Here is a 17866-nt window from a genome sequence, read left to right on the forward strand (position 1 = left end):
AGACATAGTCTGTCATGGAGCAAACCTTGGGGACTTAAGTACTTTCTAGATTAGAAGATGGGTGAGAAATGACCAAATAAACAATGTACATAGCTGGTTCTTAGTTCTTATTGATCAAGAAGAGAAAACATCCTCAGAAAAATGAAACTATTGAGAAAAACAAAAAAAAAAAAAGAGAGAAACACAAAAAAAACAAACAATAAAAAGTGAAAATATAGTTCCTCAGAGAAAGCAAAACATTTCCTGCCATTTAGTGCTAGAAGAAATTTCTTGTGTGGATCTTCATTTGAGCGCACTACATGATATAGTAGACAGGGCCTTCAAAAGTGTCCCTTCAGCAAATGCAGTCTCAACTTTCACAAGGCTGTTTCTTGTACCCTCCTGTTAAGAGAGCTGTGGGCATGACACTAAGTATAACCCACGGGTCCAGGACGATACTGTCTGGTTATCTGTTAGTTCTGGGTTGACTTGTTCTGAGGATGGAACCTGGGCTCTGGGGCACGTGGTGTTTAAGGTTCTATGAAGGTGCCACAGTCAGCAGAAAAGGGCATGTCTTGGGATATAGAGCAGGGAGCGCCTGGCCCCCAAAGGACCTTGTTATTATTCCTTATATAGACTGGGCCGGACTTTAAAATAAAGGATTTTCATTGCTAAAGAAGTTTGAATTCCACTCATTTAGATGCTTGCATATCCTTCAAGCGACCTTTTACAAATATCACTTTCCCCAGCTTGTCTTTGGATAAAAATGAGACAACAGACGTTTTGCAGTTAAGGTCTATGATGAGGACCTGCCGTGTGGATATTCTGAATTGGCTGAGGGCTACTCTTTGTTGGTGCTCAAACTGTAAATGGAAGGTTACATGCTCTTCTGGAAATTAGTCAGCACTTTCCCTGAGGTGTGCTGAGTGCAAAGAGCTGGTTCTGGGAAGCATATTGTTTAACTAGGAGGAAAAAATTACTAGTTTTATGATCTAAATAAAGCGATCAAAATGGTTTCAAACAATAGAGCTAAGACGTTGAGGCCTGGCTTGAGAAGTTGTAGAATTTTAACAGCTTAGCCCTCTACCTCCACTTCCTATCCCAGGAGGGAAAGGATTTCAAATAGGAGGATGGGTTCTTCAGAACTTACTCAATACTTTATTTGAATTTTTTTTTTTAATCAGACAGAAGTAAAGAATGATGATTACCAAAATACTAAAGTTCAGTATTCGGAGAAATATTTTATTTTGGGACACACAAAAAATGAGAAGTGTCATTTTATTGCTCCTTATGTCAGTAGGTTTTTCAGTTATACTATAAAATGTAAATACAGTATTAGTGTGTGTATGTTCTAAAATTCTCTAATCCCTGAACAGTTTATATATATTTATAAATTAGGTTAAGTTATACAAAATTGCTGCTTTCGTAGGTCAGAAATGGTCAAATATTGGCAATTTCTTATGATTCAACCTAATATTATTTTTGAAATATTGTTTTGTTATATTAAAGTAAACCTGAAATTATTGGATTCATAGACCTAAAGAGGAATTTATCATTTTTATTTATTTTTTGAAACAGAAAAAATGCCTGTCTTAAAGGCTGAAGCATCGCATTATAACTCTGACTTAAATAACTTGCTGTTCTGCTGCCAGTGTGTGGACGTGGTATTTTACAACCCAGATCTAAGGAAAGTCGTCGAGGCCCACAAGATCGTTCTCTGCGCCGTAAGCCATGTTTTCATGCTGCTTTTCAACGTGAAGAGTCCCACTGACATTCAGGATTCCAGTATCATCCGAACTACCCAGGACCTCTTTGCTATAAACAGAGACACTGCATTCCCAGGTGCCGGCCAGGAGTCTTCCGGCAACCCGCCACTCCGAGTCGTTGTTAAGGACGTCCTCTTCTGTTCTTGTTTATCAGATATTCTGCGCTTCATTTATTCAGGTATCTTGTCACGTGGTTCTGGTTACTTACACTCTCTTAAGCGTTTGAAATGAAGTATGCCTATGGTGCTCAAGAGGATTGGTTAGTTTTACAGTGATCTTTTTCCTACCATCTGAGGTGAAGATTATATGTGAAATAATACAGCTTTATATGTAGGAATTGGTCCAAACTTTGTCCTCCTTACAAATCTACTTGCCTTTTTTATCTGCTAATTTTAAAAATTGTGTTAAAATACACATAATATAGAATTTACATTTTAACCATTTGTAAGTGTACAGTTCAATGGTATTAAATACATTTCTAATGTCATGTAACCATCACTACCATCCATCTCCATAACTCTTTTCATCTTTAGAACTGAAACTCTATGCCCATTAAACAATAACTCCCCATTGCCCTCTTTCCCCAGACCCTGGCAGCAGCCATCCTTCTTTCTGTCTCTATCATTTAGACTACTCTAAGTGTCTCATATAAATGGAATCATACAGTGTTTGTCTTTTTGTGACTGGCTTATTTGACTTAGTATAATGTCTTCAAGGTTCTTCCAAGTTGTAGTATATGTCATAATTTCATTCCTTTTTAAAGCTGAGTAATATTGTACTGTATGCATACACCACATTTGGTTTATCCATTCATCCATTGATGGACACTTGGGTTGCTTCCACTGTCTTAGCTATTGTGAATAATGCTGCCATGAACATGGCTGTACAAATATCCCTTTCAAGATCCTGCTTTTAATTCTTTTGAGTATATACACAGAAGTGGATTGTTGGATCATACAATAATTCTATTTTTAATTTTTTAAGGAATTGTCCTACTATTTTTTTGCAATGGCCATACCATTTTATATTCCTACCAATAGTGTACAAGTGTTCCAATTTCTCCACATCCTTCCCAACACTTGTTATTTTCTTGCTTGATTTAATTTTTGAGACAGGGTCTCACTCTATTATTTCCCAGGCTGGAGTACAGTGGCACAATCATGGCTCACTGTAGCCTCAAATTCCTGGGCTCAAGAGATCCTCTTGCCTCAGCCTCCTGGGTAGCTGGGACTACAGATGCGTGCCACCATGCCTGGCTAACTTTCCTTTTTTATTTTGTAGAGATTGAGTCTTGCTATGTTGTCCAGGCTGGTCTCAAACTCCTGGCCTCAAGCAATCCTCCCCCCTAGGCCTCCCAAAGTGCTTGGGGATTACAGATGTGAGCCACCACACCTGGCCTATTTTCTGGTTTTTTTGATGGTAGCCATCTTAATAGGTGTGAGGTGGTATCTAATTGTAGTTTTGATATGAATTTCCCTGATGATTAGTGATGTTGATCATTTTTTCATGTGCTTATTGTACTTGGTTTTAAATCTACTTGTAAAAATAATAATCTGAGCAGGTATGTTAATATTTTTTTAAATCTAAAATATGAGACTTTATTGTCTAGTTTAACTTTAAAGAAATAAAAATTTCCAAGAGTATATTAAATTGCATGTCTACACTTTAAAACCTAGATATTTACTCTTTGGTTTGTCTCATATATTTTGGAGGAAATCAAGGAGAGAAATTGCATTCAGTTTAGGAACTAGAAATCAGTATCTAAAATTAGTTGAGACCTGATCAAATTTGGCTATGACTGTCTTAGATGTTACTTTTTTCCCTTACTGTGCCCTTTGTTTTTAAGATTCATCTTATCAGTTACTTTACTTTTTGTCCTTTTAAAAACTCAGTAGCAACTATATTCTAAAGAATAGGAAGTTATGAGTCATTTTAGCAAATGAATTGAAGGCCTTGCGTCTAAGTGTTCCAAATAAGAATAGGAAAGAATGGATGTAAAATGATTTTTAAAGTAAGCATTTACATGTAAGTTTTCCGAGAGCTCCTCTGTTCTTAAGTTTTCTTTTCCTACTTGGAATCATGTACTGATGAGATATTAGGCTAAGGTCACCCCTCTGGAATGTATCTGGAGAAACATTTATAATCTGTTTTTAGGCTTCAGATTGGAAACAGATAAGTTTATAAAGGTTTGCAAATAAAACAAGAATCATATAGGTAAGAAAATTTGGGGTAGCCATCATTCATTTAGATGGTTAATGTTAAAAATAAGATGCTACTTTTTCATTTGGGTTGTGGTTATATCGTTTTATAAGTTAAAATATAAATTATGGTTTTGAAAAGTACAGTTGCAACTCGCAGATTTAGGTGGATAAAACATATATATTGGAGTAGAATGTGGTGGCAGGTCAGTGAGTATTAGCTGGAAAAAGGCATAAATAAGCACCTGTACAGTATGCACCCAGCACACAGCCTTCAGCATGGAAAGTCCTCCTTAAATTTCATTTCCGTTAAGGAGTAGGCTCTCCCAGCGGGGAATCATCATATGAATAAGCCAGACTAGTCAAGGACTTCATTTAGTACTACAGATTTTAATGTTTAAACTTAGAATCTCACAGTTCAGAATTTAAGACTCATTTTGAAAAACTAACATGTTTACATGTCAAAAGAAATAAATGTTTTTAATGCTATGTTTAAGGAACTGTGAAGGATATGTTTGACTTTTCTTTTTGATGATTTTTCTGTTGAAATTATATGAATTATTTAGCAAGTTTGCCACAATTTCCATTGAATACTTTCAAAGACACATGGACACTCTGAAGTTGGTTATATCCTCTTTAATATGGTAGCAGTGAAATAGCTAGAAGTATCTCCAGTGACTGAACCTGCCTAGGTTTCTCCTACAGAGTGATTTTTTGGAAACAAAGGGGAAAGAAAAAAAGTTCTTGTACCCCGCACTCCTTCCCCAGAGTCGTTTACCTGTTATAAGTTGTGTATGTATTCACTCTGATACTATTTAAAGAGATTAGTATACTGGGGAATTTTGCATTAATGAAAATGTACTCTTTGGTAGCTGCTCTTTTCTAGGGACTGCAGGTATTTCCCAGGGCTGGAGCAGGCAGTGGGAGGTGATGGCTGGCGGGAGACGTGGCGGGTGAGGCCTGGGGAAGTTGTTCCTGCTGTTCTTAGAACCTGTGCTAGAGTTTTAAGCATGATCAGACTGGGCTTTAGGAAGCTCATCTCTGGTGATGGTGGGAGGATGGAGTCCAGTCAGGAGGCCCTAGGACAATGGGTGGTCTTGCTGTTGGCTCTTTTTCGTCATGTAGACCGATGCTTTGCAAACCTTAAAGTATGTACAGATCACCTGGGGGTCTTATTAATGTGCATATTCTGATTCGGTAGGCCTGGAGCAGGGCGGGAAATTCTGCATTTCCAACAGTCTCCCAGGTGGTGCCGCTGCTCTGGACCACCAGAAACACCTGCTTTTGGAAGAACTGGGAACCAGTGAATTAGGGCCTAGCATTCAACACAGAGGCTTGGCCTGGGAGAGGCCAAGTAATCCATTTAGGGTCCATCGTCAAAATGGAGTGAGCTGCAAGGCTGACTGATGCAGAGCTATTTGGAGCTGGGGCTCTCGGTGCACTGTTGTGTCCCCTGCCTGAAGTGGGGGAAAGTGGATGCTTAGCGGTTGGGTGGAAACTCAGTGAGCCTGGAATAGAGATTAGAGGGCAGATGGGCATGAAGGTATGAAGAGCTTGCTGAGCTATAGGTCCTCAACCAGTTCAGAGTGTACCGGCTTCTTAACCTGACACTGAACTGCCCATTTCTGCTCCGATCTCTCCTTGCACACCACCGCCAAGGCCGGAGGTGGTGTCGGGTAGGAGTGGGGCACAGACCATTGACCTGGGGCTGCAGAGAGACCCTGACGCTGGTCGAGAAGGGAAAATAACTGGTTCTGCAGGTACCAATTAATTATTCTTTAATTATTTACAGATTATAACCCATGACTCAAGCACAAGTTATCTTTTAAGTTATGCTTTAAAAAATATTAAAGCTATATTTGTATAGGAAAGACAATTTTAAAAAATGCAGAAAATTTGTTACGAGAAAAAAAAAAATCACCCAGATTCCGCTATCAAAAGAAAATGCATAAGCATTGATGTTTTGTTTTACCCTATATGTGTGAATAGTTAACTGTTTAGAAAAAAAATGTTTTGTATTTTTTTTTATCCAACAAAAATTTTAAACCTACATTTTTCTCAAAGACTTCAATACAGTGGCCAGGCTCCTTTTTTTTTTTTTTTTTTCTTTTCTTTTTTTTTTAAATTTTAAAACCTTTGAACAGAACACAAATTTTAAGACACTTTGTAATGCACTGTGGCCTCCCCTTGAGTGATGTCAGAGAACCATTGAGGACAGGAGCCCTTTGTTTGTATGCACACCAGGTGGACTGGTCGTGCAGAGGTAGAACTCCATCCGTGACGTGCAGTGCTCAGGAACATTTGCCCTGAGCAAACATGGGCTAGAAAACCATAAAAACCCTATCTCCTGTCGCTTTTTTTAAAAAAAGAACCAAATTATAAAGACTACTTTAATTCTTTTTAAATAACATTCTTTTTTTAACTTTTAGAAATTTGAAATTTTGTATATATTGTGTCACCATAGACATTTGGTCTCATATTTAGGAGAGACCTGTTTAATAATCCAGTTAACATTTTACACCGATATATAAGGCTTCAGTTTATTTTCCTATTCAAGTTTTTGAGTAAATAAACACAGTCAAGGCATGTCTGTTTTGTGTATGTCAGTTTTCTATTGGATAACGACAAACACTGCATACTGTTTAAGTACTTAATGATTAACCCTAAAGAAGGAGTAATCTGCAAAGTGAGGCCAGCAGTTTCCTAGTCCTCAAGGAGTAATCCTCACATGGCATACGATTGTCACATTCTTACAATACTTGTTACAGTCTTATGCTTGTAAATTCCTGAGTCACATGATCTTAGATGGTTAGAAGTTGAAATGTTTGTAAGAGCCTCAAGAATTTAGCTTTCAGTTCTTCCCTCCACAGATGGCCCTTAGAATTTCACATCACTAACTGAAAAGCTGCCAGAGTAGATGAATAAGTGGAAATAAGCTTTCATCTTCAGTTTGCATGGTATTGTCCAGATCTTGGAATTACTCTGTGGCATGCTCTTTTCTGCATTGCGTAAAAACACAGCCTAGTATACATGAGTACATCATACTCTCTTAAAGTCTAATTAAGTGGTTCAAGGAGTTAACCAAAGAAAATCCCAGTCAATAATGCAAGATAAATAAGCTCTAGAGATCTGTTGTATGATGTCATGCTGTCGTGCCTATTAACAACACTGTGTTATATACTTAGGAATTTGTTAAGAGGGTAGATCTCATGTTAAATGTTTTCACCACACACACACACACACACACACACACATATATACACAAAAGGGAATTCCCCGCCTAAGGATTATTGCTTTATTAGGACGTAAGGTGTCAGAGATGACTTGAGTACCATTTCTAATTATGCAAACAGCCCAGTGAGTCTTACTTTCATTTTCAGTTATTGGTTCCCTCTGTTCTCAAACACATCAGTATGCCAGTGGGGATTCACCTGCTGTTAATCCCATATTTTTAGATTATTTGATGCTTGCTTTCTTTTAGGTAGTCTGAATTAGATATCGTATAGGTGTTCTTTAGTTAATATAATTTTACTTATATAACTTAGTATAACTTTTACTTACATACAACATTATTTATTATGTTAGAAGAAAGAGACAGTATCTGGGTTCTCCTTTAGCTTGTGAGAATGTATACAATCCAAAATACCCACTCTTACTGTTTGCTATATACCACTAACCCTGGGTTTTGGTGATGGATGAAATTTCTAAAGGAAGAGCGGTGTTCATCAATAGCATTCAGGGCACCTGGGAGTCACCTGGGAGCCTTTTAAGACACATTGATGTTAGAGGCTCCGGCCCCAGAAATTCTAATTTACTTGGTCTGGGGATGAGATCTCCTCTTTTGGTATTTTATAAAAGATCTCCAGGTAAATATAATGCACAGCTGGGGTTGAGAAGCACTAGCATATAGTAAATTTCTTATCTGGGGTTCGTTAGCTTCTAAGGGATTCTTATACATTTTTATACAAACTTTAACATCTGTGTGTGTGCATGTGAAATGTTCTGGAGAGATGACCCAAAGAATTTATCAGATTGTAAAAAGAATATGTGACCTCAAAGTTAAAAAGCATTCATGCAGGAAGAGGAAAGCAAAAAGCATAGAGTTCGTCCAGACTACACTCCTTTGGGAATTTGGGGAGGAAGGGAGCTAACAGTGAAGGCAGAAAAAAGAGCAAAGGTAGAAAGAAGCAGTCGTGTCTGGAGCTGGGACTAGACTGTGAAAGCTCAGTTGTGTTTCTCATTCCTGATTTCGTGTTCCATAATGTCACGTTGGTAGCTTGGATTTGGCCGTGGTGGGAGAATTACACCACAGAAAAGGCAAATGCTGGGTTTTTAGGGCTCCTCCCTCCACGAGGATACACTGTAGTCGTCCGGGAAGGCCAGGTGAGGAGAAGTTTAAAGGATGCACAGGAATGCAGAGTGCAGCAGGGCTCAGCTGTGAGGTGCCTGAGAGCTGCTGGACTCCCCAGTCTGCCCCTTCCGCTGGACTGTGGCTCCAGTTGGTGCAGACTGGCTGCAGGTGCCTGATCTCATTGGTTCAATAAGTTTGAAATAAACGAACCACGTTTGTTTTGTGCCCTCCTCATCCCCCAGTATCATGAAGGCATCAGGCAGAGTGCTGGAAACAGGAAGGGAAACAGAAAAAACAGATTGGGAGCAAAGAGAAAAGGATCTCCAATTACCCAGAGAGGTGAAGTGACTTGCTTAAAGTTGCACCAGTAGATAATAGCAGAAATCTAGATTCTGAGTCTCCTAATTATAACTGCTCACACTACACTTTTTGTTTTTTTTTTTTTTTTTTTGAGACAGAGTCTCACTCTGTTGCCCAGGCTAGAGTGAGTGCCGTGGCGTCAGCCTAGCTCACAGCAACCTCAAACTCCTGAGCTCAAGCGATCCTCCTGTCTCAGCCTCCCAAGTAGCTGGGACTACAGGCATGCACCACCATGCCCGGCTAATTTTTTCTATATATATTTTTAGCTGTCCGTACAATTTCTTTCTATTTTTAGTAGAGATGGGGTCTCGCTCTTGCTCAGGCTGGTCTCGAACTCCTGAGCTCAAACGATCCGCCCACCTCGGCCTCCCAGAGTGCTAGGATTACAGGCGTGAGCCACCGCGCCCGGCCTACACTTTTTGAATTATATTTTTCTTTTTATTTTCTTAGAGAGATGAGGTCTCACTGTGTTGCTTTCTTTTTTCATTTTATTTCATTTTTAAATTGTTGTTGTTTTTGTTGAGACAGAGTCTTGCTCTGGGCACGAGGGCAGTGGCATTATCATGGCTCACTGCAACCTCAAACTCCCAGGCTCAAGTGAGCCTCCCGCCCAGCCCCCCAAGTAGCTGGGACTACAGGCGTGTGCCAATACGCCTGGCTAATTTTTCTATTTCTTGTACAGACGAGGTCTTGCTCTTGCTCAGGCAGGTCTCTAACTCCTGGCCTCAAGTGATCCTCCTGCCTCAGCCTTTTGTAAGCCAGTGTGCCCAGCTGGAATTATATTATATTTTTAGAAGTTAGGACTTTCTATACCCTATAGGATAGATGAGGGCAATCTCTTGGAATATCATGATGGGAATCCTTGATCCAGAAACCTGTGCACATCTGAACTCCAGCAACTTAGGTTGTATTGAGTCTATAAGGGCTTTAAAAGTACATTTGTTAAATTTTAAGACATTACCACATATAGCCAGTATATCATTTCCGATTCTGGGATTGGAAAACTTGCCAGCTTTGAGTAATGGGAGAGATTCCATGGGGAAAAGGCCACGCCGGAGCAGGAGGCTGCGTAGGAAGTGCTGCAGGCCAAATGAGAGGAGCGCTTGGGGAAAAGGTCAACTTTTGCTGACCTTTTCCTATTAAAAAATAGGAATTTTTAAGACATAGAGGACAAGGGGCTGGCAGAGTGGGAGACAGACATGAAGGGAGCCTAGGAAGAGAGAGCTTTGAAGGGAGGTAAGGTGAGGACAAGGGAAGGTGGGGTGGTTTTGCTCCAGGGGCACGGGCATGCAGCTCATCCGGAAACCATGTAGCTCCCTTCCTCAGGTTGGTGTTGTAGAGTTGGCGCTCAGCCATCCCAATCTGACCCTGACAGTGCATGAGACCTTTTGGATATGTTCTATTTCTGCCGCGGATCGCCACTGCTCTCCACGATTAGTAAGATTTAATTCAGCCTTGGGAAAGAGACCACATCTATTAATACCTTCTTACCCAGGGCAACTAGATAATTTGGGTGTTGGACCACTTGTCTTGATGGTAACTCACTTTCTGGCCATTGCTGTTGCCACTAGCTGGCCACCTATTACAGAGAGGTGGCAGCTGTCCTAGGAAGAAGACTTCAGGTTTTGAGAAATGATTTAGGAGAAGGCAAACTGATTTTTCTAAAATGTGAGAAATGTTTAAATGTTTTAGTATAAATAGAAGGATATATATTTGGTAAAGAAAAATTAAAAGAAAATACTGAAAGGGGATAGTTGATATTTTATCAAAAAAGAGATTTATTTTTCTTACCTCCTGATTTAACAGTTAGAAAAATCCAACATGTTTTAATTTGTTTACAGGTGCGTTTCAGTGGGAAGAATTGGAAGAAGATATCAGGAAGAAGTTGAAAGATTCTGGGGATGTTTCAAATGTAATTGAGAAAGTTAAATGCATTTTAAAAACACCAGGAAAGGTAAATTAATTTGTTGTAAGCTAGTTTACTTTGACTCTCTCTGAACTGTAATTGATATACTATGATGAATACAGTATTGGGTCATGAGAACAGTCAAATACTATATAAATACAAATGTTTTCCTTAACTACATTTCTGCCATTTAAATATTTTAAGCATAAACACATGCTACTTCTTACTATCTTAGATTTTAATTTATCTAAGAATTAAAATATATGTGAGTCATCTCTTTAAAATGTTTATTTGTGAATTCCTTCTGAAACACTCCCCTGGAGCTCTGGGAATACACGATCCATGTCAGGAATGGAGGGCTGTTTAATTTTCCAGCTACAGTTAAGGTTATTAGAAGGAGTGCTTTCTTACTCACAATTTAAACCCAAATAGTTTTGGGGAGCAAGGCCGTTTCTGCACATGCTTTTTTTCAGGAGTTCTGAGGAATCTATTTAAACAAGTTGACAGTTAAGGATTGTCTCATCAAGTATAGGTTCAAAATTATAAATTACGTTCAAAGTTATAAAAATACAAACTTTGTATATGACCATAAACTTGTGCACATTAAAACTCTAACAACTTAGATTGCATTGAATCTCTAAGGGCTTTAAAAGTACATTTGGTAAATTTTAAGACATTGCAAAATTTAGCCAGTATTCTTATTTCAGATTCTGTGATAAACAAATTGGCTACAGTAGATAACAAGGTAAGTTGTGTGCAATGCCTAGCAGAATACAGGTTTATATTAAATGTAAAGGAAGATTATTCCCTTAATTTTTTAAAATACAGGTGACTTTGTCAGTTCTGCAGCCTAAGTTATTAACATTTTAAAGTTAATATATAAAAAATGTAAAACTGTAGTAGTTTTAAGTGAAGATTTTTAACTGTTCTTTAATTTAGAAAATGGTCTTTTTTTTAAAAAAAAACAAAGTAACATGGAATTAAGAGGCAAGATCTTTCTTTTGTTTCAGTAACACATTGAAGCAGATATACAGAAGCTGTCCAGTTGTACAGGTATATGGTGGGACAGTAGCTCTCTTGAAATCCAATTCGACTAAATAATCCTTTTGTAAAAATGCACACATATGCCTGCATTAAAAAGTTAATTTGGTTTTCTGTATTAACTCATTTATGAATCAGTTAAATATATATCATGTACATCTGTATTCTCTTGCAACTTCTGCCCTCCACCCCCCCTTTTTTTTTTTTCAAATTCAAAGCAAAAGTGACAAGGGAATCTCTTTATACAGATTTATTCTCTCTCCCTCCCTCTATTCATCTCTCTCTCTCTCTCCCTTTGTGGGGGTGTGTGTGTGTGTGTGTGTGTATATATATGCACACATATATACACATTCATACATAATATACATCTACATAATATTCATAATATGCAAATTCATAACCTTGACATAAATGATAAGGACAGAAGTGTTGGCTTTTTTCTGACCCTGCACCTTTCTTTGAGTCTAATTCTGAACATATTCTTTTGAGTACTGAGAATAAAGTGAACTCTTGTTGGGGACAGGGGAGCTGGGACTATATGATTCCATGCTCTTGAACTAAATTCCCTCCTTTGCACAGAAGGAGAGAAGAGTTCTTCCACCTTTTCTTGCTGTGCTTTCCTGGGGAAAGGGCCTCTCTCACTCACTAAGTACCACACATGATGTAACACTGAATTCGGACTCAGGAAACGTAGATTAAAATTGTCAGTCTGCCACAAATTATCTCTGTGGCTTTGAGCAAGTCAGGGCTTCCTATAAGATGAGGGATAAATTGGATGGTTTCTGAAGCCCCTGCTAGCTGTCCAATTCTGTGATGGTTTTTGACTGTTACTCTCTTCCACGTGTGGCTGTCACTTGACTGCTATCCCCCAGTTCCTTCAGTGTGTATTATGGGATGTAGTGTAAAGGATCTGAGAATGTGCCTTGTAGAAATTGATTCACATGATCCTGTTTTGCCTGTCTGCCTTGCTGTGGATACCATCCTGGAGTGTGTGTTCTTCTTTCTTATGAGCTAGTATAGTATCATTTTTTTTTTTCTTCCCCAAAGATTTTCAAACCTTCCACTGTAGTAGATTAATCCAGAGTGGGGAGTAGATGCTATTCATTCTCATTAATGCTAAAGTTGTACCTTTGATTATTTCTTAGGAACGAAGCTTTCTGAGTTCCCTAGCTAAGCCAGAGGGTCAGAGCTGAGGTTCTGAGATTTGGCAGGGGAAATGAGTGAAGCCATCAGGAATGAGTAAAATGGGATATTTAAATAAAAATCATAACTAAATCATTCCCAGTGAGGGGCTATAGTATCCCAATATAGACTCTAGGCAAGATTATAGTCCTAATGAATCCTAGCATTTAAAATGATTTATTATTTCTTCATCTTTTGGGTAACTCTACCTGAAAATGTTGTTCAGGCTTTGTTTATCCATTGTAAATAAAGAGAGTAAATAAAATGAGAAGAAATGGGTGGGTGGTGAGGAGAGTGGGGCTGGCCCTCCACTTGTAGGACTGGAACGAGGGGATGCTTGGAGAGACCACAGGAAGGATGAGCAAAGCACCAAAGCCTGGGGTGGACAGAGGTGCCATTCCTGGAGGCTGCCAGCTCCAGCAAGGTGTGGTGTTTTCAAGGGAGAGATTCTCTGGAGATCCAGAACAGACATCCAGGCTACTCTGATTCCAGTAGCCTCTGCTGTGGGTAGGAAGGATATTTCAGGATATAAAATTGGAGATTAAGATGGAGAAGAAGCAATTCCTCACTCTCATGCATTTTTTTAATGTTCATTCCTTTAAGAGAAAATGTTGAGCTGGTAGCCAGTAAAAGAACATGGTATGATAAGGGGAAATGTATTTTTCCTAACTACAAATTAAATGTTTGTCTTTGTGCTTTCTTAATGAACAAATTAGGTTGTGTGTGTAAAGATATCCTAGTAGGCATTTATGTGAGGCTGGACTACCGTTGTCTGTTTCCTGCCAAAGACTCCAGGATTCAGGACCCTACAGCTTCTTAGCTGTAGAGCTGAGTTTCCAGGGAGGCAGTTCGTTTACTGCTATGAATGTTGGAGAGAGGAGTGTTGCTCATTAACAGGTAGCAGATACAGTTCTTGAAGATAAGTTCCCTTGAAAGCTGTGATCAGGGAAGCCATAGGGTAGGTAACCATTGTTTCTTTAGAAATTTAGCACAGTTTTGCAAATCCTCAACCCAGCCTATCTATTATTAAAACATATTAAGCAACCTTTCCCCTTGTATTTCCTTATAGATTAATTGCCTAAGGAATTGCAAAACCTATCAAGCCAGAAAACCTCTGTGGTTTTATAACACTTCGCTCAAGTTTTTTCTTAATAAACCAATGCTTGCTGATGTTGTCTTCGAAATACAAGGTATGGCTCAACTTTAACAAAGTTCCTTATTCATTTTTATTTCTTGTTTTCTCTCCTCACTTTCTCTTTCAGGTTTGAATGTTTGGTGTGAGGGAATAACTATTCTCTCTTGCGGAATGTAGATTAATACTACCTGAAATTCAACAAAATCTTCCAGAGAAACGAAGTATTTTATTAAAATAAGAAAAGAAATTTATATTTTCCTTACTACTTTTCCCTTTCCATATGCTTCATTAACTTTTAGAGACCAGCAAGGGATGGTGTGATCTGTAATATTTTCCTCATATATTTTTGTTTGTGTATTTCTTTAAGATCCTAGTTTTTGATCCATTTGAAACCAATCTCCTTAAAATTAAATTACCTCTAGCTTATTTTATTTAGTTCTCTTCCTTTTGATTTGAGCAAAAGGGTTGAGGGTTGTGCCTGGCCTGCGTTGGACACCCACAGAGACTGCTGCATTTATCCTCACAGCACCCTGAGAACTGCTGTTTATCTCCCTGGGAAGGTAGTGCTGCCTAATTTTAATAAAGATGACGGCCGGGCGCGGTGGCTCACGCCTGTAATCCTAGCAGTCTGGGAGGCCGAGGCGGGTGGATTGCTCAAGGTCAGGAGTTCGAGACCAGCCTGAGCGAGACCCCGTCTCTACTAAAAATAGAAAGACATTATATGGACACCTAAAAATCTATACAGAAAAAATTAGCCGGGCATAGTGGCGCATGCCTGTAGTCCCAGCTACTCGGGAGGCTGAGGCAGTAGGATCCCTTGAGCCCAGGAGTTTGAGGTTGCTGTGAGCTAAGCTGACGCCACGGCACTCACTCTAGCCTGGGCAACAAAGTGAGACTCTGTCTCAACAAAAAAAAAAAAAAAAAAAAAAAAAATAAAGATGAGCTGTTTTAATGCCCATTATTGATTACTCGCTTGGATAATTTTTGTCCCTTTGGTAGATTAAAAGCAAAATCTTAGGAATCAATTGTCAGATACCTTCAATTATGCAGGAACGATAGAAGGAGGTGTTTCCAAAAAGAATTAAGTAGAACTTTAGATGGGCTATTACTACGAGGAAGATAATAATTCTCATTTTAGGGTAGAAATGTGTGGCAGCTAACATAGTCATTTACTTTTAAAAAATCTTTCCCCTTTCCAGAAGAGCTTTTGGAAAGGAAAAAAAAAAAAAAACTCTTTCCCCAGAAAGATTCGCTTTACTTTTAACTTTGGTCACTTGCCAAGACAAACAGTGAATTGGAAACTTTCCAGAGTACCTTCCGACAATCTACCATCAGCACCTTACGCAGTGTGAGCCTGGGACACTGCAAATGGGACAGTAAAAGTGACCTTGGGACACATAAAAAAAAAAAAAAAAAAAGACTGGGGAAAAAAGCTAATAAGAGGCTAAAGATTTATGGAACCTGGCACTAGTTTCTCTGCCATCAGCTGCAGGGGAGGCAAGCCTAGCTCCTGAGAGCTGGAGAGGCCCTGGAGAGGCAGCAGTGTTGTTTCCTCTGGAGGAAGGCTGAGCCTGGGGTCTGGAGCCCCCTGCTCCAGCTTTGGCTTTGGTTTTGCATCCTAACCAGTGTGTGTCCTTGGGCAAGTGACTTGACATTTCTGGCCTTCAAGTCTTCTCATTTGCAAAGAGGATGAACCACCCCGATTCTGAAAGGTCCTTTTCAGTGTTGAGAGTTGTATAGCTCACTAGTAGCCACCCTTCTTTGATTCATGTACCTGCGGGGTAGCAGAGAGAAAACTAAGGAGACATTTTGAGTTAGAAGTTAAATGAATTCTTGTTCCTTTCGGAGGGTAAAATATATGTCCATCCTCCCATTGAATGGAATGGAGTGGAGCATGTTTGAATTCTCCTCAGTGTGGTCACTCTGGCAGCAGGCTCAGCTTACGAGGGCCAGTTCTCTGATGGAATTCTTCTAAAATATCTAGGGAAAAGTAGAAAAACTAGAGGCATTTTAAATGAGGAAAGAAGCAGAGGACTTAGAGAATCACTGATCTAATTCAGCTCTTTGAGTAACAAACAGTTGAGTATATATTTATGAAGAAACTTTATTATTTTTTCTGATTACAAAAGTCCTATATGTTTGTTATAGACTAGTGTGCACAGAATGATCTCATTTATAGAAAATATGTCTATTTTGTTCATATGTATGGCAGGGGTCAGGAAGGATATATACCATATTGTGAGCAGTGGTTATCTTTAGAAAATGAGATGGGGATGATGGTGATTAGAAAAATGTTGGACGTGCTCATTGTAGAATTGTCAGATAACACATAAAGATGCAAAAGAAAAAAGTCACCCATAATCTTATTCCCCAATGACAATCACTATTTGTTTGATTTTATCATATTTTCCTCTAGTCAGTTTTCCTCTGTTTAAAAATAGGAGGTAGGTAATAAATACTATTTAGCCAATTGTGTATCCTTTATTTTTAAACTTCTATCATAGCACTTTATGGTATTTAAAACCTTTTGTTAGCATTTTTAATGTTATTATATGATTATATCCTTTTTAAAACTATAGGTATAAATTTAGGGATTTCTTATATTTTCACTATTAGAAATAATAGCTGCATTGTAGATTTAGTGTAAATACCTTGAAATTAGCATTATGGGATAGATTCTTAGTGAAAGGATATGAATATCTGTAAGACTCCATATATGCTATTAAATTGAGTATGTCTGGAAGGGTTGTACCAATTTACATTCCCAGTGGCAGTGGATGAGAGTGCTTATTTTAGTATATCTTTCTCAGCATTAAGTATGCTTCTATCTTAATTTTTATTGCAAATTTGATATGACTATTTATTTTTAATATTCTAATCTAGAATCAAGAAGCCCAGATTGTGCAAATCAAAAGCCACATCTGTTCTGATCCATTGAAGCTTTTAGTATTGAGACATTTTTATATTATTTTTATTATAATATAATATATAATAATAGCACTGACTCTGGCAGCAACTGTACTAGAGATCATATATGTATAGCTCAAGTCTTGAAACAATGTTGTATTTTGGTCTTGGTATGCACAGCCTTGGTTGCCAAGTGATGTTGGAGCAGAGATTTGCACCTTTCTAACTCCAAGGTGAGGACAAGAGAGTGTGCCTACAACATCTTGTTAGTGCAACTAGAAAAAATTAGATTGATTTCAGAATGGTTTAGTCACAACTGTTGCTCTGTTTAAAGTCAAAATGCATTGTCTCATGTATCCTGTTTTATATTCTTGTCATTCTCTGAAAATTTGTACAGGTTGAGTATCCCTAATCTCAAAATCTGAAATCCAAAATACTCCAAAATCTGAAACTTTTTGAGTACTGACATGATGCTCAAAGTAAATGCTCACTGGAGGATTTTGAATTTCAGATTTTTGGATTAGGGGTGCTGAACCAGTAAGTGTACACGTAATGCAAATATTCAAAACTCTGAAAAAATCCAATCCAAAGTATTTCTAATCTCAAGCATTTCAAATAAGGGATACTCAACCTGTACCAGGCATGAAGGTTTGTGTTTCAGGTCATGTTAATGCCTCTCAGTGTGACAACATTTGGGGATATGGTTTTTAATTGTAGTTAAATTAATAGGCAGCTAAATTTTAATGTCATTCTGAAAAACTATCTAATGTCTGTTTTTTTGGTGTAAATGGAAATAGCTGTTTGAAGTGTGAAAGTATTTCTAAGTTTGTGATTGACTTGTTCATTTAAATGTTTTACACCAAAAATGGGGAAGAAAAATATTCTTTATTTTAAATTCATATTGAACTTAAGACCTACACTCAATAACACGTCCCAAATCTGAATAATAAATTTTTTTTTAATTATAGTGAAATTTTCAGATAAACATACAATTTTTTTCTCTATACACTTTACCTAAAACATATATGATGCAAAATACAC

General features: G+C 38.2%; 1 protein-coding gene across 1 annotated transcript in view; it reads left to right on the plus strand.

Annotated features, from left to right (window-relative positions):
- Nucleotides 1-17866, plus strand: part of RHOBTB3 (Rho related BTB domain containing 3) — a 56497-nt gene that overhangs the window by 19701 nt on the left and 18930 nt on the right. The window contains exons 6-8 of the mRNA XM_069492839.1: nt 1558-1923; nt 10496-10608; nt 13853-13973. Of these exons, the coding sequence (XP_069348940.1) occupies nt 1558-1923; nt 10496-10608; nt 13853-13973 (600 nt within the window). The remainder of the gene's footprint in view (nt 1-1557; nt 1924-10495; nt 10609-13852; nt 13974-17866) is intronic.

Source organism: Eulemur rufifrons, chromosome 17 (assembly GCF_041146395.1).
Source record: "Eulemur rufifrons isolate Redbay chromosome 17, OSU_ERuf_1, whole genome shotgun sequence".
Classification (NCBI taxonomy): Eukaryota; Metazoa; Chordata; class Mammalia; order Primates; family Lemuridae; genus Eulemur; species Eulemur rufifrons.